This window comes from Coturnix japonica, chromosome 1 (assembly GCF_001577835.2).
Source record: "Coturnix japonica isolate 7356 chromosome 1, Coturnix japonica 2.1, whole genome shotgun sequence".
In the NCBI taxonomy this organism is placed as follows: Eukaryota; Metazoa; Chordata; class Aves; order Galliformes; family Phasianidae; genus Coturnix; species Coturnix japonica.
Window position 1 is genome coordinate 40021658 of NC_029516.1, and position 21886 is coordinate 40043543.

General features: G+C 35.2%; 1 protein-coding gene across 2 annotated transcripts; it reads right to left on the reverse strand.

The window, feature by feature from the left end:
• Positions 1-6319: 6319 nt before the first annotated feature.
• On the reverse strand, positions 6320-20300 carry KERA (keratocan). 2 transcript variants are annotated; one of them, XM_015858001.2, is made up of 5 exons: positions 19947-20300; positions 17548-17641; positions 15914-16003; positions 13750-14642; positions 6320-9547 (listed from the first exon to the last, which is right to left on the reverse strand). In XM_015858001.2, exons 4-5 carry the CDS (start codon positions 14636-14638, stop codon positions 9375-9377), a joined length of 1062 nt encoding a protein of 353 aa, XP_015713487.1. In that variant the 5' UTR covers positions 14639-14642; positions 15914-16003; positions 17548-17641; positions 19947-20300; the 3' UTR covers positions 6320-9374.
• Positions 20301-21886: the final 1586 nt, after the last annotated feature.

Consider the following 21886-nt stretch of genomic DNA (forward strand, 5'->3'; position numbering starts at 1 on the left):
ATTTGAATGAGTTTCATCATCCAGCATCGCATAAATTTCTTCTGACATTTTATGAACTTCAGGAAAAAGGTGATTTATTACTTCATAGTATTATATGATAAGTAAATATATAATAATTATAAATATAATAAATATATAATATATAAAAAAAAATAAAAAATAAGTAAAATACTTATTTTCATTTCTGACAGTGGTTTCTGCTTGCAATAGAATTCTGCATTTATTTGACTTTCCACCATGAAAGGAAAGACAGAGCTTTTCTTTTGAAAGATTTGGGTCAGTGGACTCTTGAAAGACCAGCAAACAGACTGAGGTCACTAGCTTGGGTGACTCGCAGTTCATCAGATATCTTTTTGAATGTAAAACCAGTTTTAAAATTAAAGTATATTTTCCTACACAGAGAGAGAACAGGTAGAATTTATAAATGGGAAGTGTTTTCATAGTAATAGGATGCAAATACTCAGTGAGAAATGCGGCTTCTAGTAAATCAGTGTGAAACAATTTATCTAAAACATTTCAGATTATCTATTACTGATAAGATATAGTTGCTCAAAGTTTATTTTCTTTTAAATAAGGCACACAGATTCATCAGAACTGCTATGGAAATGTTTTCTGAAGTGATCAAAAGAGATTACGAAAACTGCAAGAGTATTTGACATATTTTCCTTGAAAGCAGTAACAACTTTCAGTGCAGAGACTTGCTTTTAAAATCTAAACAAAGGGTACGTTTACATGAACTTTCAACAGGACTTATAACTGCTGGGTTTTGTCAGAACTGTTGCGTTTAAACAATTTCTGGAGACTTGGAAGAGCTGACTGATTATCATTTAAAGCTGATCACAGATGTCAGTGTAGAAGAAAAAGCAAAAACTTGCCTGTTACTTCTTTACTACTATTTACCTTTGACAAGGTAAACAAGAGAAGGCAAGTCATAAACACTACACATCCTGATCGAAGCATCCTGGATTGCCTCCTCCTCCAGTCACTATGGGCTAACATGAAATGTCCCTCTGTCAAATCAATATTCTTTGTTCCTTTGCCCTTTTTTTTTCATCTTCCAGCCTCCCTTGAGGGTTTGAAAGTGCAAGAACTGGGTTAACTTTTCCCCAGATAGTTCATATGTATTTAGATAATTTTTCCTAGCTTCAGCTGGGATAGAGTTAATTTTCTTTCCTGTACATAGTATGATGTCATATTTTGGATTTAGGATGAGAATAATGTTGAAAATATGCTGATATTTCAGCTGTTGCAGAGCGAAGCAAAGCAGTGCTCACAGTAAATCAAGAACTTTCCAGCTTCTCACACTGCCATGCCAACAAGGAACTGGGGGTGCACAATTCTGTAAGGGGACAGAATCAGGACTGTTGACTCCAGGAATGTCCCATACTATGTGTTCCATGACATTCTATGATTCTATTATATGGCGTCTTGATGAACAATGAAACTGGTGGGCATTGGTCTGCTGGTGGTGAGCAAACCTGTGCGTTTGTTTTGTATTTCTATTATTCCTACTATTATTATTAGTCTTTTCCTTACTTTCCCATTAAACTATCATTACTACAACCCATGGATTTTACCTGGTTTGAAATTCCTTTCTCAATCCCACCTGAGGAGAGTGAGCGAGAGCTTTTGTGGTGCTGGGCTGCTTGCTGGCTTATACTATAAACTAGTCAAATCTGTGTGGATGACTCCTTGAAGGAAACATGAAAAGGAGGGAGGAAATTACCTTAGAAGTATATTTGCATCCAGAGTGTATGCAACTCCCCCCTAAAACAGATGTTTGCTGATATTGATACAGATGAGGCAGTGGAGTCATCTCCATGATACTTCTTTACTCATATAAATTTAAGGTCTGTCATAAAAGAAAATTCATGTCAGGGAGCAGTTTTGTGTAACTGCTGACAAAAACCAGCAGATACAGCAAGCATTTAGTTTTTTCTGATTTTGATAAAATAGTTATAGGGAAGTAGTGTGCCAAGCAGAATGCATCAGGTGGGCTTTTGGACTTTGGTGTACTGGGATCCTCCAGGTTTCTAGAGCTTGAAAATAAATAAATATATATGTGTATATATATATTTCATTACTGCTGATTCTCTGAGAAAATAGAGCTAACTGATCTTTCCCTCCATGTTTCTCATCTATACACATAAGTATATGTATGTCTGACTATCATGGTTTTGTAATTTTTGTTATTGGTATTCCACATCATAACATCATGTGGAGCACAGTGAAGAAAAACTACATGTCCCAGAGGACTTCACAGTCAGTGAGGGAAATATGTCACAGAAATGATGCTGGCTCTCTCTCTCACTGCCTGGCAGCATGTGTGGGTATGCTTCCCAGCCATGGTGCCTTCAATTTCAAGGTAGGCTTCTTGGTTTTCAGAAGTAGGCTTCTCTGTCTCTTATTTTACTTGATTTATTAGCCTCAGTTTCAATTAGATTGTATTATATTGTGTTATCTTGCATTCTGGTATCATATTTAATAAAATAAGTTTTCCTCTTTTGATTGTTGCTGCTGCTCTCTTTTTTCCCTTGAGTCCATCTCCCATCTCCCTAAACTTTCCCCTTTTCCCTTCCCATTTTTTGGGTCAGAGGCCCCACAGGCCTACTGCCCCACTGTCATGGACATAGATTGATCAAGATAACTCCATGACACTGACATTTTGCCCCAGTTATGTCTTTGCTGCCATCTGTCTTGTGCTGAATTAATTGCTGCTCTGAGTGTTTGTGAAAAACTTCATTTACAGCTGAACCCATTTCTTACCTTGATTCCTACCAATCAGTTCAATGTCTTCACAGCCCTGAGGTTCCAGTCACCTCCCTGAGCTGCTCAGACAAAAGGCCCAGAGGCTGATATTCCTCCAGAAGCAATGGGACTTAGCCTACTTCACTCTTCATAATATTACCAACACTGAAAAATCCCAGTATTGAGGTAATATTAAACCAATAGAAATAAAGGGTTACAGGGTTTCAGAAGGTAAGATGGATCTCTGCTAAAGACAATCATTCTTCTTGTTCATGAACTGCTGCTAGAGAACAAGTGGCAAAGCAGATCTGCTCAGAGGAGGCAGCAGACTTATGCAAATTAGTTTGTACAAATTAGTTTTTTTTTTGTAACTAATTTGTAACAAATTAGTTTTTAGCAAAATATGCAAATTAGTTTGCATGCCCAGAGAATAGGATTCCATTTTGTGAGTACAACATTCTGACAGCTGCAGTAAGAAAGGCATTAGTTATTCTTAGGAAGACAAGATCCTTATGTCTTTCACATTGTTTTTTTTACTGCTTACAACAGGCAGTCTCCATAGCAAGAAGAAGGTATGTCACGGAAGAGGGGAGACAGCAGCTAGATGTGGAAATTACAGGTACCATACACATACTGTAAGCACAATTTCAAGCACAGGCATCTTGCACAAATATTGAAAACAATGGCTGTTGAAACAGTACACAAAGGAGGATCTGTATGCAGACCTCATAAAAGTACAAAAAAAAAGAGCACAACTTTTTCTAATGCCTTGAGGGGAATAAGAAGCATACATAATACTGCTTCTGGAAATCACTGATGATGTCCTTCAACACCTGAGAAGTCTGTTTTGTGATTCCAGTCAGAAAGAAAAAATGGAGGAAAAAAAAAAAAAAAAAAAAAAAAAGCGCTGAAATCCTGGCTAGAGAACAGAAAATTGGCTTTTCAGTTGGTTTGTTTGATGGGCAGACCAATATTAAAATATTTATGTTTATTTGACTGAAAACTATTATTTTTTTCTCTCTTTGAACTGGAAGGTAAATCTCTCATCATGTTTTTTATGTTGTATTTTGAATTGAGTGTTTGGGAACTTGCATCAAACCAGATCAAATAGGTAAATGACTACCACATTGAAGGATCCAAAACACAATCACCTTCAGATAAAATCTTCACCAACAGCTTTTACTTTTGGCCAAGAAGCCAAAGTTCCTGGCAGCTTTCTCAGACGAAGGAGGACTTTTAGGACATGAGCAGAACTCCTGCCTGTTGTGCTACTGAGCAATCTCTGGATGGGTTCCTGACAGTCTTTTCATCACAAAAAGAGAACGTTAAGATTCACAAAATCAACTGAACTTCTCACTCAAACAACCTCCTCAGAGGAAGAAATCTGCACTCCAATTCACTCTGCTGGATCTGAGCATAGATCCCACGATACCACAGAGGCTCTCCCCACTGCCAATATAGAGTTTCAGTGGCTTATTTACTGTCCTGAAACAAAGCTGAGCATCAAAGGGAGATTACTCTTTTTGAGAATAGGCTTCCTAGTATTAGGAGTACAATTGCAGACAAATTCCTGGGTTTTATTACCTGGGGAATAGCATACCATGCTACATTAATGTCTTAGCAGAGGATTATTATTTAAGACATAAGCATTGTTGTACTTTTTTTTTCTTTCCTTGCTGTTGAAACTATTTGCATATTTTTATAAATTCACTAACAATTCAGAAAGGTTGTGATAGAGATTTTTTATGAATAAATTATTTGTTGATAAAGCTTGATTTCACTGAGAACTGCTGATTCCCCATGTAAATTTCATTGTGCCATTGTACCTAACTAGGAACAGCTTTTGTTCATGGAAGATGTGTTTCCAGTTTCTTCTGTAGTTCTCATATGTATATATATGAAAACAAAACAAGACGACAAAAAACAACAGTAATAACAACAAAACACAACTAAGAGAAACAAAAGCCTTGGAAAAGGGATTTCCAGAGACACCCTGTTGACATGACAGCATCAGCCTGGGTGCATGTGCATGCGTAGGAAGAGGTGTGAATGCTGTACGCAGCAGGGTACGGTGCTCTGCTTTGCTACATGAACAGCAGTCAAGAAAGTATTTCCCATAGGGAAAAAAAAAAAGATGCGAATGAGCTGCCAGAATCCAGACAAAATTAGTGCAGCTTGCATAAACGTGCTTAATCTTAAAAATTTTGAAAAAATTAGACTGAATGAAGGGGCAAATATGTTTGTCAAGTGCATATACTACAGAAAGCAAGACTAAGCCAGCAAGGAATATATCCAACTATTGGCAATAGTGGAAAGGATGTGAGAAACAACTACACTGGGAAATAATTTCAGAAAAGATTTGTTTGCACCAGAGAAAAAATATGATACTAATGGCAAAGCAGATAAATTAGCTAAGGCAGGGCATGATGTACTTGGGGTTATATTGCTCTGGATGCCTAATCTGAAGTGGTTAGCAGTACTCCACAGAGTATCATTAGTCATACAGTGTGGTGCTTTGCAGATTTGCCCTTTCTCTTTAAAAGAGTCAGCGATTTCAGAAAAAAAAATAAAAGCAATTACTGTGGAGACTTTCAAACAAGAGGAAGATGTTTACTAGCTGACTTGAACAGTGCCAAAGATTCTGTGCCATGCAGTGCAGAAGTGAGACAAGTGATTCAACAACCAGTACAGCAATATAGTTGTTAATCTAATTCCAGATAGATGATGAAACTAGCTAGGATATAGTACCAGGAAATATTCTTTCTAGTCTGAAAAAATGACATGTGTTTCTGCCAAACATTAGAAACCATCTGAAACAAAGGTGAATGCTAGAGGTAACACTGGATATACCTTAGAGTTAGTAAACACAGACATCAAGGTCTTGCTAGTCATCTTCAAATTTTTAACTCATTGTTTGTGCTTTTTTCTTTGGATGTCATACAAGATGCTGTGGTCACTAGTATGTCTGCTGATGATTGTTGTGGTGTTTTTCATTAAAAATGCTGAAGACAAAAGTGGTAGCAAGCTGTTTGAAATAGTGAGAAAGAAAATGCCAGAGAGAAGTAGAGAGAAGTAAAACTTGTGCGTATAGATGAATTTTTTAACTATACTGGCAGCATCTATAAAGGACTTTTCTTTCTGCAGAGCCAGCTGCATTATAAAATCATAAAGGCTTTAGATATATCTAGCATGCAGACTTCCATCAGGCTGGCAGATGTGTGAGAAATGTCTGGGTTCTTCTCACTTCTTGAACTTCTCAGTTCTCTGCTTTGCTTTACAGCACAGCCATCTGTACCCTGAGTTGAAGTGACAGCACATCTGTGTTAACTATCATAATTTCAAAATTAAAACATATCTCATATGCATTTCTAGCAAAGCATTAGGTATCTGCGGTTTGGTTAGCTGTTGGCCACTACCACACTATTCTTAAGATGACTTGCTTTGTATTGAACTTCACATACTTCTTCTATATATCTTTGCTTCTTTAAATGATAATCCATTCAAAATTATTATCAGAGCACATTTAAAACTAAGTGAAACAAATGTCAACTTTCTGAAGGCAGCTGTGGGTTGAGACTAGAAAGATGAGAGCTCTGCTCCTCTCCCCTTGCAGTGGAAGAGGCTCAATTATTTCTGAATCAGGAGGTAACAGTGAGAAATGAATACTGGATTAGGAATAATCAGTGTCAGACTTTCAAGCACAGTGATGCATTTCACAATGTTTTAGAGACCATCATCATAGGGAGAAAAACAGTATATTTTATAGTTTATTTTATAGTCTTCTAGCGTAACAAATGAATTAGGTGAGTTGTGACTGAAAGCCTACATTCAGTTTCCCATTGTTTCTTCTTATTGTGCAATTTATTTGTGACAGAAGGAAGTTTGAGATTGAATTCAATCATGTAAGTCAAAAATAATGTGATTTAGACCTGCTATTTTAATCTGAGAGGAAATTTCGCCTATATTTCCTAAGTATTTAGAGCACCAAGACCATTGCAAATAGAGCTTATGCATGCAGTAAATCTGCCCAATCCCCAGTCAGTGTTGATTTGTCCTGTGAAGATCAGTGTAGTATCAAAGCTCATTTGAATTATGTATCATTCTGCTGCTTCTGGGAGATTGAATCAAGACAGAACATATTAGCCTAACTTCCAATATTATGATTTTCATTTCATTAAACAGTTCTCAGACATAAAATTATCTGCACGTATCAAAGGTGTAGACACAGCCATTAGCAGCAGCAGTTCTTCAGCCTAGTAAATGTTCTTACAAGGAGGTATCATGAACTTTTGTTTTCACTGAAATTAACTGGGTTTTGAGAAGAACAGGTACTTAGTATCAATCTGCATATGTAAAACATCTGTTCCAAAGATAGCACTGACCTTTGAAGAAATAATTCATAAGGCTATTCACCATCCAGTCATATTTCACAGATTGGAAAAACCCACTGCCCAGCTGAGTGAAAGCAAGCATTAGCAGTGATTTAATTAAAGAGCACATTATATCCCTACCAAGAAAGCTACCTTGATGTTCTCTTGTCCTTGTATCTATTTACTTCTAATAGTTAATCATCTCACTGGGAAGGGTTGCTCTTTTTTTAATATATACATAGTGCCTAAAATGATATGATTAAAATCTCCAGCTTGAGCCCAAGGATACTTTGCAATTTCATAAATTAGAATTGTTGACAATGTACCTGAGAATGCTTACACTAGACTATTTTCTCTTTGTTGTAAGTAGAAATTCACTTCAAAGTACAAGCAGTTGATGATCATTATAATTTAATTAGTAGTACTGTCCCCAAAATCATTTCTTATTCAAAAAATAAATTACTATGTTATTATGAAAGAACATGCGTGAACATGCATACATACTGTAGAGACTTTAGATGTGTATTTTTTTCATACAGAATGAATATAAAGGTACAGGAAACATTTTGCTAAAATTTTCCAGCAATCATATTCAATGAACTGTGATAATAAAGGTTTTCAAAAGAGGATTTCTGAATAAATTAATTCTACACTGGGCTTCTATACTGGGTTATATCTGTAAGTGCCAGAGAGCATAAGTCCCAATTTTCAAACAGTATGAGACTGAAGGTTAGAAAATGAAATTCTCAATGCTTCTAAAGATCTGCTTTTAAGAAAATGTTTAACCTTCAAAGAAGAAGACTATGCCACATATACAGTTTAAATTGATTGTTGCTGAGGCCAGTTTTAAAATTTAGAATGTTCTAAATTCTAATTCCTCTTCTAAAATGTTAGGAATGGATTCAACTAATTACTTCTATCTACAAATACATGAAAAGTAAAATAATATTGCTGATTGATAGTCTGCTTTGTTGGGTATTAGAAATAACAAAAATTAACAGTGAATAGAGTGAATTGTTGGCTCAAATATTTGAATTTTGTATTGAACTCCCAGTATTGTTTTACTAAACAAAACAAAAATAAAAAACATCCAAACAACATCAAAATCAACAAAAATCAAAATCCACCAGATTTTGTGTAAAGATGCCTGCTTATATATTGTTTGTTAGCTACTGAAATCTAAAAAAACTAGACATCTCTAGAGTCCAGAAGTATATGTATTTATATGAGTTGGCAGATAGCTAAACACTGCCCTGAGTTTTATTTGCTCCAACTGATACACTTCCTATGAAAATATTTGATTAGTTCAGTGAACAATTTAGCGTTAGTGGTAGGAGGGAGGGTTTTATCTTTTAATTTCTTAAATTAATGTTTTTCATTGATACATTAACTTATCTTTGTAATTTCTGTAAAACACCTACTCTGTGAAATAAATAATGATTACTTTTCTTGGTTTTGTCTCTGTAGAATCAAAATATGAACCAAATACTGAATGACCAACCTAAAGCTGAAGGAAAAAATGGTGTCAAAATTAAAAATGTAATTCTGAAGAATGAAACAGCAGAAAAATGGCTCTTTGGTAGAACTAGATTTCATCCTGTATTCCCTTGTCCAGTCTCAACTTTGAAATCATATGTCTGTGAAGTAATATATACTCAGTATATTGCTTTGTACCCTGAGTCTCACACACTTCGTACCTTAAAAATATCATTATCAGTCAGGATGACAACAATTTATGAGTTATTTGCACGTGAAATGGCTGATAACTGTTAGGCAGTTAAAAAAGACTGACAGTTCTGATAAAATTGTATTCATGTTACACATGATTTCTCTAACATGACTGCATCTAAATTCTTTATGTCAGTTACTAGTTAACAAATACATGGACATATAACTTGTCTAAACCAATGATATAAATAGGATAAACATTGTAGAATTTGAAAAGATAGAGTATATAAGAATTTGCTTTGGAATATTTGGGAAATTACAACTGACAATTTTCTACATATTTACAGTAGGAATTCTTAGGTCACGTGTTAAGTATGTTTTATGTAGATTCAAAATCTCTTCTAAAAGAAGAACAATATGTTCAGCTGCAGAACAGATGCAAGCAAAGAACAAAGTAGAGTCAAAATAAAACTGTTACTTCTTGGTTTCTGAGTTAAAACAAGTTTCATTCCAGCAAAACTTGGATCTTAGCATTCTTACAGCACAAGAGTGCTTCACACATTATGTTTATATGATGTAGTATTATGTTTATATGACAACAGCCTGAAGTAGCTGGAAACATATCATGATATCCAAAGGAATTGGAGGCTGAATTTCATTTCCATCCAAGCGAAGATAACGAAGGCGAGGGATGTTACCATAAAGACCATAGTCTTCTGCTACTGCAATTGAGACTGGGCATATCTGAGTGCCATTGACACCTGAAAATGTAGATCACACATGTTAGGTAATTTCCATAGGGAGGGATCTTGAAAACTAAAATGTCCTTAGAAAAATAATACATCCTTGCCCCAGTGTTTGTATAGGACTCACTTTCTCTTGTCAGAGTTGGAATAACACCCACAATTTTATTCATTATTGTAAGAATGCATACTGAGATATCGTAATTTAGAGCAGAGAATCACATATTAAACATGCCGTATTTAACATGCCATAATTGTGAATAAAGCATGCTAGATATATAACCTCATCTTAGACAAAGACTAAAACAAATAGCTTAGACAGTTATATAATATAAGTATATTTTGAGACATAACTCCAACTTCACAGGAGGTAGAACAAGGCTAATGCTGAGGAATTTTGAAGATCTTACCTCAGTGGTATGCTATAATATTCATATATCTTCTGATTACATCTTCTAAATTTATTTGAAGTTAAGACAGAACAACCACAACAAGAAGAACAAGAAAAAGCATGATTTTTTTTATTTTTTTTTTTACTCCAAATGAAAAGTAGTATTTCAGAACAACACTGCCAAGATGTTGGCAACATCTTTGAAACAGCTTTCATCTTTGTCATGGAGACTGGATGTATACATTTAGCTTGTCAAGGACTTGGAATTTTATCAGAAATACTGTAAAAAGATCTCTTTGCCCGTGTTGAGAAATTTGATTAATACATTTAATTCCCTTGCAAGACATCTGAAGATGAAGTCTTGGAAGAAGCAAGGTACAACTTATTTTCTTGTGTGAAGACATGAAAAAGGAAGTTTGAGAATAAGATTTCACTACGGAAGCAATTACAAAAAGATGTGCAAATGAATCACTGCTGTATAGCAGACAATATTTGTCTTTGCAGGTTATAGTGCACTTCAAAGAGCCGAAGAGCACTGCTGTCATTAGAAAACAAGATGGCTTCAAATGAACTCTAAAATTCTGTGTTGTTTGATCTAGAAAATATCCCAGTGGAATAGTGTTCATAGGTTAATTATTTCAGCCTTAACATGAGAAGGTAGCTTTTGAACCACAGGCCGGCCAACTATGAAGTGATTTCCTGATAACATGTGATACAGAGTGATTTGGTTATTGTATAAGTAGTAAATCCTACCCAAATTATTAGAGTAGTAAAAGCCTTTATCTCTTTCAATCCTGGGTTTGTGGGTATATTGCTGAATTTTGCTGGCAAAAGGAGGGACAGGGCAATCCAGTTACATTAGTACAGTTCCCTCAAATGAACCGATTCATGCAGAGAATAGTGTCAGTCTAAGCAAACCATTTAGACACCATTTACAAATTCTGGAGAGAAATGGATGCATAGAAAAGTTGACTAGTGTCTCCTGATGATAGGATGAATTTCCCTCTGGAATTGTAAAGGACTGAATGACATTCAAAATAGAAACTGAAATCTTGGATGGTTATTTTAAATAAGACAAATTTATCCTGTGGACAAGGAGCATAATATTTACACTGAGACTCTGGAGCTGCAGTTGGGGTAAACTAAAGAGATCCTCATTACTGGCTAATACTCTACATCTACTGAAGAGCTACAAAAGATCCTGTTTCTTTTTCCACTACAAATTCATAAGGTCTCAACATTTAGAAATACAGTTGCTATAGAAGATTAATAGTTCAGGAGTCTGACAATTAGACAGGATCTAGAACATAGAGCATTTTCTTCCAAATATCCTAAAATGAATTTTGATAGATTGGTATTGCTACTTGGCCCAAGGAATTTTCCCTTTCTCTCTGCGTGAAACAATATTATCTCAAAGAAGCTAGCTCAGCCTTCTGACATTCCCCTAGGAAAACTTAAGGTTTGCTCGCTTTTATCAGGTCTTTGACAACCTTGTTGTAACTTCTGATTACCATTGTTCATTCTCTACACTGTTACTTCATGCCTTCACCTCTTTTTACTTCCTTTAACACTCTCTGTCCCATGATTTGACATCTCACAGCCTTGTATGTGTATCTCATAAATAAAATTGCAAACAGCTATAACTTAAAATGTGATGAAACAGGAGTGATGTGTATTTGCTATAGCCACTATTGGTTTTCATTTTATATTGATTTTGCTTCTAAGTGTTGTGTACTATCGTATTCTGTTGTGCAGTGGGATTCTTGGTGAAGATATAAATAAAATCTTGGTTCCACAAGACCAGGTTACCATTGATTTTACTGGGCTTCAGTGCAATAAAAAGTGCACAAACAATATTTACAGTCAAATTTTTGTGTCTGAACTTTTGCAGTGCCAACAGTGTAACTATGAACGACCAAGAGGAAAGAAAATAGTAGCAAGTGTGCAGGAGTGTCTGATAATAAATGTTGTAGAAGAGGTCACACTAAGCATGCATAAGTACATTTTCAGATGGACGTTTTTTATGGAGAAACCAGATCCAAGCTTTCACAATTACTTTTCTTTCAAGTTCTTTACATTTGTTGCATTAAAATTATGACTGACCATTGTCTTCCTGTGCTTAAGAACAATTGCAGACCAATGCCAAAACTTAATTACCTTGCCTGATGGAATTAAATTCCTTGCATGCAGTCTTAAATTTTTTTGATAAACTATCCATCAAAGCATTGTCCAATGGATCCTATGTCATTATTGTACCTCTTGAACAATTACAATCCTGCGGTAATATAGCTTAGATGATATCAGTATTTCCCTTAAGATATTGGTTTTTTAATATATATTTGACTACTTTTTACATGACTGCTAAAAATAAAAACTTCACTGGAAAAAATTAAGAGGAAAATTTCAAAGAGCCTAAGTAATGAATGTTTGATTTGAAAAGTGGTAAAGGCATTTAGAAATGTAAGTCTCTTGGAAAATTAGTGTGACTTAGACTCATGGATATTCATGTGTCATTGGAAAATGAGAACTGAGTTTACAGATACTAGATAGGTTATTATTCACAGTTTAAACTTATTTTAAAACTTTCTTAAGAAAGGAAATAATCTGGCAACTGTTTAAATGCTCTTTTCTACCTTTAACACAAAACACATCTAAACTGGACAAGTTACATTCCAATTATTTCAGTTTACTCTCCATTTTAAGTGATAGGAGACAAAGTCTACACCTAAGGCCTTGAAGTGAAGCAATTAAAATAAATTCCTTTCTAACCAGGGGGCAGTTAAATATGTTTGGTAGCAGCATATGTCATTAGCCTTAACTCTAATTAACCATTAGACTTTTTGCAGGCCACTTAAAAAGGTTCCAGTTGCACAGAATTCTTCTGTATTTGTCAATTTTCATACATTTGATTTCCCAAATTCAGAATTAATTAAATAATTAGTAGCTATCCTCTGATATGTTTTTCTTTCACACAGAAGCCAAATTGTTACCTTTAGCATGTTTGTGTTCAACAGTAACACAGCATAGAAAATAATTTGTTCAATTAAATCAGCATGTTAAGAAGACAAATGTGGAGACCTGGCTACATTCTATTCAGTGATAATTAGAAAGTGACCACTTTGATTTTGCCCTTGGGCATGAAACAGCTTACTGTACTGGCTAGCAAAAAGCAGCTGCACATTAGTAATCAGAAAGATTTAAGATGTGCAGGATTTGTATGCAGATACTCCACCTGTTCCTGGTGTACCTAGATGCTGGAAACATTGTTAGAAGCAGAGTTAGGATATGACAAGCTTCCTCTGCTACTACAAAGAGATCATCAAAGCAGCTGAAAATACAGTGATTCTGTTAGTTTAGGGAAGTCTCTAAAGTTCTCAGAAACTTTGGAAATATGGAAATATGACAGTTACATAGATGTGCATTGAACATCCCAAACTACTACCCTCTTTTTTTTTTTATTGTTGTCTCTTGCATGTTTACTCCCATCATATTTGTGTGAAAACTTAATTTTCTCTCACGAAATGTTCACTGGAGTGTATATATCAAAATTCAAATGGAAAAAATTCCTTAAGCCTCCTACTTCTGATCTGTTTACAAGGATGTCTTTTTTTCTGTATCCTGATGAACATTTTCCAAAAGTTGGTATTACTCAATTGCACATATTTGTTTGTCATATTTAGAACAGAATTGAAAGCTGGCCTCTGGGAGGTCCTATTGCTTATTTCCCTGGCACATTTTTAATCTCTTCTTTCAAGAAGCACTTTCTGAAGTTAAGAAGACATTTTAAATGAATTACTTCTTGCTGATATCACTGATGATACACACTTACTTTTGATTCTGTTGTGATCAAGGTGAAGGTGCTCGAGATGAGCATTGATCGGTGGAATTTTAGTGAGCTGGTTATGAGACAGCTGTAGGTCTAGAATAGATGAAACATTAAACCCATTTGGGGGAATGCCTTCATCAGATAATTTATTGTAGTTCAGCCTAAGGAAAGTCACTTTGGGTATTGCACTGAAGTAGTTTTCTGGTATAACTTCAATGGAGTTGTTGTCTAAAAACAGCTGCAGTGTGTTAGCTGGAATGCTTAAAGGCATCTTTTTGAGGGAATTTTTTGCTATGTTGAGTTGCATAAGACTGTTGAGTCCTTGGAAGGTGTCACTTTGAAGAGCGCTGTCCAACAAGTTATTCTGGTGCAAATCTAACATAGTGAGATTTTCCAAATTGCTGAAGACTCCTTCTGGGATTCTGGAGATTTTGTTTCTAGCCAGCCTCAGCTGTTCCAAGCCCACTGGTAATGGTGCTGGCACCTCTTCCAACTCATTATCTTCAAGGAATAAGTACAACAGCCTTTTCAGCTTGCTGAGCACACCACTCTCAATTCCATTGTTGGTGATTTTATTCTTGTTCAAATTTATCCATCTTAAATGAGTGGCATTAACAAAAGGCTTCTCTGAAATTGTTTCAATTAGGTTGTTTTGAAGATAGAGGTACCAAATTCTTGCTGGGATTGCAGGTATTTCTTTAAGTCCTTTGTTATCACAGTATAATGCATTGGGGAAACTAGGAGGACAAAAACACTCTTGAGGACACTCAAAAGTGTAATGAGACCAATGCTCAGGATCCAGCTCGTTATAAACTTGTCTCACAGTTCGAGTCCACACAGAATGGACTAAAAATAATAACAAAAGACTTGGGCAGACTTTTAGAGTCATCATTTGCCTTAGAAGGGGAAAAAAACAATTAGTTGTCTCAAGAGAACTCTCTAACAACATACCAAATTAACAAAGCATTATTACACTACAAATAATATTTCCTTTATACACAAATTCTGTCACCCATGGTATTTCCTAAATAGTAACACAAGGTATAAACAGTTTAGCATTATATGTTGAATATTTTCCTGATCTAACTTAGTTTTCATGATGGCTATAAATTTAACTGATGTTCATGCAGGGATCATTTCAAAGAATCTGTAAGAATGGAGTGTGTCTCTGAATTAAATCATTCCTTCTTATTCATTTATTTTATTTTATTTATTTTAAAATCTGCATTGAGCTTTCTGTGTAAGATAATTTATGTAATTTATCATCTTCAATAATGCTATCAATACTGTGATGATATTAATACCTTTGTAGTCTGTGTTACTCCCTTTAACATTAATCCTATGATCTTTTTTGGTTTTCCTCTCTTCTAAATTATAGTGGCATCTGGATCAGATTTTCCAGGTCTTTTCTCATCACATAAAAGTGAAAGATCAAAGAATGTTTTAACAGCTGTTTGTTGGGCATGTTCTTAAAAAGCTTGGAGGGAATATGTTTGAGTAATCCATTTCCCTTCCTCCCTTTCTCTTTCAAATTCAAAGTTATGAATTGTCTTTTCTATAGCAAAGAGGCAAAACAAATGCCTGATCTAAATTAAATAAAAGGCAAGTCCAAACTGAATTAGCTCATATACAGTCATGCATTTTGCAACTTTTTCACCGACTTAATTACTTGTTGTGCTAATACTTTTCACCATTAAACAATGAATAAGATCATTAATGATCACTTGCTTCATCAGGACATATTTATGTAGCGCAAAAACAGTGCTTCACAAACTTTATTACCTTGTTTGCTTTTCAAAATGCAAAAGCAAGAGAGGGCTGAGATTTCTGGTAAAAATACAGATATTAGTTGTGGAAAAAACACCACATTTAAATAAAGAGGGAATTATTTCCTATGTCTAGTGCACCATTAAGATTAAACAGCTCAGTTAATTGCAGCATATCATATGCAACCAGATAATAGTGTTCATTTTTGTCATTACCAGTAACAAGTGCAAAATCCTACAGATGATCTAGTCTCAGAATCTGATATTTGGAATTATTCCAAAACAGGGCAAATAAAATATTTCTAAAGAACAACATATTTAATTCTCACTCTGTAAATATACATAATAATATGATATCATAATAAGAATAATATTTTTTAAAGAAATATAAAGTAATTTACCTTGTCAGTCAAGTTCCTGGAGCTGTCTGCAGCCAGTTAGAAATCACTGTTACAGCCTTTGGCTGCTAACCACTGTGTTTGCTTCCTGTCCTAAGAATTAATAGCATATAAAACTTGAATTATGTGCTAACATTCCCAGATGTATTACCATACACACCTTATTAGCTATTGTTCCTAATTTGACGTTGCTTCAGAATTTGGGCTTACCTCAGCTTTCTTGGATCTCCCCTTTCTATTGGTCACTGCTGTTAGACTGTAATAGCTTGAGTCAGGCTACAAGCCGCGTTCTATGAATACAGCCTAATATATACGCATCAGTGACTTCAGCTTTTAACCCCTAAAATAGCTAAGGCACCTCAGCACCTAGGCAAGAAAAGGCAGGAAATCCTGACTTGAATATTAAGCAACCACAGAGCTGAAGGTATTTGATTCTTACATTTTAGCAGATGAGATGATCTGGTCTAGATGAAACAGGTAACACAAAGTGTTCCTTTATTCAATAGTTTTGTCAAATTATACTTTACACACAAAGCTTGCTTACATCATAATTCATTCTCGTAATACCTGAACTGGCCACAAAGCATTAAAACCAGTGCCATCTGTTCCAGCGGAAATCTTTTATTTGATTTTGATTAAATGCAGATGCTGCCTTGCCATTTAAAGATGTAATTCTTGATTAAAGGAAGAAGATAGCAAAAGCATTTGCTAAGATTTTTTTAATAATTAAAAAGGATTAAAACATGACTTTTCCTCTTTCTTTTGAGGCATTTTTACTCATATTTCTACTAAGATATCATATTCCACAGTGCCTCCTGCAGTGAGGTCTGTTTTTAATTATCAAGGCACCAATTAATTGCCTTGTTTTATCATTGATCTAAAGAAAACTCTTTCCAGCCAACTCATTTTCCAAAGCATAGATGCCTATTTCTCACATTAAATACTTCAGGGGGATTTTTGTTTTCTTTTCTGATACAAATAGTAACAGATAAGTATCAGGAAAACTATCCAGGCTCAAAGCCAGAGCATAAATATTTTAAAAGAAAAGTTAATGAAAATGCTACAAACATAAAATACATCCTCAAAGCTTTTATGAGTTTATACATGCTATAAAACATATAATAAATTTAATACCGTTCAATCTAAGTTTTTTAGTAATAAAATCTCCAGTAACGTACTTCATAATGTTTAATTCTTTGATTCCCAAATTCAGAATGTCTAAGAAGAGGTTTAAGAAATATCTAGTAATCTAGTCATCATTTTAATCCTCATTCTTTTATTTTGCAAGAATGACACAAATAAATAAATAAAAGGAAATCAACCTTTAGGAACATTTTCAACTTCCACTGACTTCAGTAAGGCTAATGTTAAGCACATTTTAAACTTTTGTTAACAAATACATATTGGTCCTAGTATGCTTTTTGTTTAGGGAAAAAAAGACCAACATCCTTGTTACCTGCTATTTTGATGTAGCTTATGTGCTTAAAAACAAAACAACTGATTAAGTGCTTCACTCCAATAGAACTGCAGATTCTTCACCATCTTTTATATTTACATCTATACCTAAAAATAAAAGTTCTAACTTTCAGCAGATGATATACTACCTATGAGCAAAAAATTAAATGTGTCATACTAACCTTCTCATTATGAGTGCCACTTTAAAGAACTAGGCCTTAAAATGTTTCCTCCTGCAGCAGTCATCCAGCTACATGCAAGTGACCAGAAAGTCAGCTGGACTCCATGGAAGGGAGGTGGGTAGAGATGGAAAGCAACACAGTATGAATGTTAAAATAGTTGTGTTTGGTTACAACTGATTTAAGGAGGTTTTACAATGAAAAGTATATCTATGATTTTTGTCAAAGCCAGCCAGTACAGCTTAAATCTGGTTTGCATTTGTGCTAAATCTTCACAAATTACATATAGAAAGGATCTGGAGTTTTTGTGATCTGTTCACCATTAAGGAACGAGCCAAGACTTTCACAAATACTGAAATGAAAAGTTTAAAACAGTGAGTAGTGGTGGCAGATATCTGCTGTGACACACTCCAATGCAAGCTGCCAGATGTTGTACATTTAACAAGAAAGATTTGTTATTCTTATACTTCAGGAGGTTCTGAGTTTACCCTTTAACCTGCTGATCATGTACAGATGTTCATTATGTTATCACAAAAGTCCTAGGCAGAGGGATGTGTAGGTTATCTTGTGACAGACAGTGGGGCTCTTTGGGTAAACTGCTGTTTGCCAAGGGAGAAGCACGTCATTATTATGTGACATCTGTGGATTTGGAGACCAGGTATTTCATTGAGTTGTTGGAGCAGGTACAGAAGAGCACGCATACGATCAGAGGGCTGGAGCACCTCCCCTACACCTGGATGAGAGAGCAGCGTCATTCCAGTATCCAAAGGGGGCCTACAGGAAAGCTGGGGGGTGGACTTTTAATGACAGCATGTAGTAACAGGACAAGGTGAAATGGTTTTAAAATGGGAGAGAGCAGATTTAGACTTGACATTAGGAAGAAATTCTTTACTGTGAAGGTGGTGAGACACTGGAAGATCTGCCTTCCACTGTGAACTCCACCTCCCTGGAATCATTCAAGGCCAGGCTGGATGGGGCTTTGAGCAGCCTGGTCTAGACGGAGATGTCCCTGCTAGTGTGTATTCTCACCTGTATTCAAACATTTTGGAAAGAGTGCTTTGGGAACACATGACTGGGTACCCAAATAGATATTGCAGAAAGGCCTGCTTTCCAAGAAACCATCAAGACTGCCCACAAATTCTCCTGTTTTGCATCTCCATCATCTGGTGTCGCTAGTAATTATTTAAAGGGTGCAATGTACGGTGATAAACTTTTACAGGCTAATAAAAGATCATGGCCAAGATTTTCGAAAATGACTAATGGTTTGGGAGACTTTTCATTCTGAGTGTCCAACCTGAGATATTTTCCAAGGCCTCACTTTCTACAAGAGTAATTCTTAAGCTGTGAAGCTGACCAATCAAAATATCAGTGAAGCACAAAATGTCCCTGAGATGATGAACAATTTCCAAGACTGTATTTGCATGATAATAAAAGGAAATGCAAATATGACTACAACAAAAATCCCATGAATACTCATTCTGTGGATTTTGCAGGGCTTTTGAAAATAAATTGTTGGGATTGTTACAGTTTAAGGAATATGTCTGAAATGATTTTGGCTCCATATTTATCCTGGAAATTCACACAGTTAATCAATCTCATAATAGATCTGTCAGAAGAAAAATAAAAATAAAAATTGGAGAGTGAGGAGACAAAAAGGGCTAAAAAGTAGAGTATCAAGAATTACAGGCAGGAGATATGGATAACTGAGACTTCTGTAAGAATCTGCTTCAGTACTGACATTGCTGACAGGAAAGAAATGCATTGCTTTCTTTAAGTAATGGCTGCCATATGTCTCAGATTTAGTATGAAGCAAGGTCTGTTAAACATTAAGCATGTGTGTAGATCATTACCAGCAAAGCCAAGAATATACTGCAAGCATATCTAATTCACCACCCTGTGGATTTCTTCATTTAACAAAGACTTCCATCCAGTATACCTAATTTGATTACTACTTTACTAAAAAGTTATACATCATGCCCCAAAGGACAATCTGTTTATCTGTAATACGTTTTAAAATTCCCTCCAGGATGACTACAGAGATGGAGATGTTTCAAAAATCTTTTAAAAAAAAAATAGTCCACACACAGTTCAAGCAACTTTCACCAAGTACTCAGCAGCTCCAGACTGTCATGCAGTCTGCTTAAGCCATATGTTTACATTTATTCAGGGTTCCCCTGCCTCTTTCAGTTCTGAAGATTGGCACGTAGTGGTGATATATTCCAATTGTTTTCTTCGGAGTCTCTAGTATAATGCTATGTTTTAGTTCTAGGAGAAAAACAGCAAGGTGTTGCTGCTAAGCAGTGCAGCACATAGCCAAAGCCATTCTCCGCTAAGGGCCCAAGAAGTTGGTGTTAACAGAATCAGGACAGCTGATTTAAACTGGCAAAGGGGATATTCCATACCTTATGACACCACGAAGAGAGTTTTGTAGGGAATGAGTTCATCTGTCTTCTGCTCACCGGGAGGCTAACTGGGCATCAGTCAGTGGGTGGTGAGCAATTTCTTGTGCTTCACTTGTTATTTATATTGTCATAACTATTATCATTTTCCTTTTTGTAAATAGTTTTATCTCAACCCACAAATTCTGTTTTGGGTGAACTCCCTTGTGAAACCTCCAGTGAGAAGAGCTCAGTTTAAATTCATCCTTGAAGAGTAGCATATTTCAGAATAGAATAACTATGGAAAAGAGTTCAGCTGCTATGGGGAGGTACAGAGCTCTTCCAAATATGCTTCATTAAAGAATGTTTAGCTGTCTGTTCTCCTTCTGTTTTGAACTCTTCACCATGGTGACACAGTAAAGTTCCACACCAGGATGTCAAGATCAGGTTTTTACCTTGGCTAGCTAGGTTTAACCTACTTGTCATGTAAATGTAGCTGTTAATCTCTTACCTTAATTTGTGTTGAAGTTTTCAATGATTTCAACATTGAAACAAATATATTCTATGTTAATATCACAGACTTGATTTTTAAAATGGTAGATATGCAGCAAAATATGCTAGATGTATCTTAAATTAAAATATCCAACTTACACATTTGTAAATTACAAATATACACTGAGTTCTTGGGCCTGCATTTAACTATTGAGATGACTGATATTTGCTGGGCAACTAATGGTAAATTAAAGCATGTATTAGTCATTCAGTGACTATTGTATCTTCAGTATTGAAAAATAAATTATCAGATTAAATCTTTGAAGGTAACATGAAACATAGTGAAAACAGGCTGTGTGGAATTAGTGTTTCTTCTATTCTTTTATTTTGTTCTGTTGTTAAAGTAGTGTAAAATTATTTGAACACTTATTCTTTTTAGATTCCCACAGTAAGTTGATGAATCCTGAGAAGCTCAGACTTTTAGAAAGTACTTTATTCTGAAAGAAATAGCAAGGGTTTCAAAAAAGAGTACCCCCACAGCTTAATGAAAAATATACTGTTGGTCTTTTATAATAAAACCGTAATATATTAATTCTGCCAGATGAGAAATTCAAGGTGAAACTGCTTTTTCAAGATTTTGAAAGAAAATCCAAATGGCAGAAGTATATGAAAATGTAAACCATACTTCACTTTCCTTTAATTGTAATATATTTTCATATAATTGTTAATGCAGATACTCTTTGGGAAAAACTGAACAAAAAATATGTGATTTTTTAATAGTCAGGTTTGTCATAATTTTCAACAGCTGGCAATTCCAAAGTACTCATTTTCTCTTCCAGAGTCTGGACTTGAATCTAGAATCTCACTCATCATCAGTACTCCAGTCACCAATTATCCTTTCAGATAGAACATGTTGAAACATCTTTACAGTGTAGATTAGAGTCCTCAACAAGCACTACATCTTTATATTATAGATAAAAGACCCCAGCAAGCACTTCAGCAGAACATAATTTTTTTTTTTTTTTTTAAGAAAGCTGGAGTCCAGCTCTGTGGGAGAATCAGGTGACTCTCCACTCATCACAGCGGCTGCTGTGAATTTCAGAAATAAATACCTAGTTCCTTTCTGCACTATATGGGTAATACACACTTTGTGTCAAGGCTGTGGAATTCATTAGGAACACCATTCTCATCTTCTGAGTCTAGAGTGGGCCTGAAAAATCCTGCAGGAGATGACTTCTATTACCTAAACTGTGTAAAAGAAATCAACACAACTCTATTTAATACTTTGAATCAAAAATATTTCTCAAAATCAGTGTGGTTGGCACATAATCTTGGAATTCTTTTGAGAACTCACAAGCTTTCATGTTTAGTTGTTTGACAGTAAAATAGTCCTAATCATCATTAAGTCTAAATGTAAAGTTCAGGAAACATTTGTTTACCTTGGAAAAAAGTTGACAGAGTAAGATGCATAG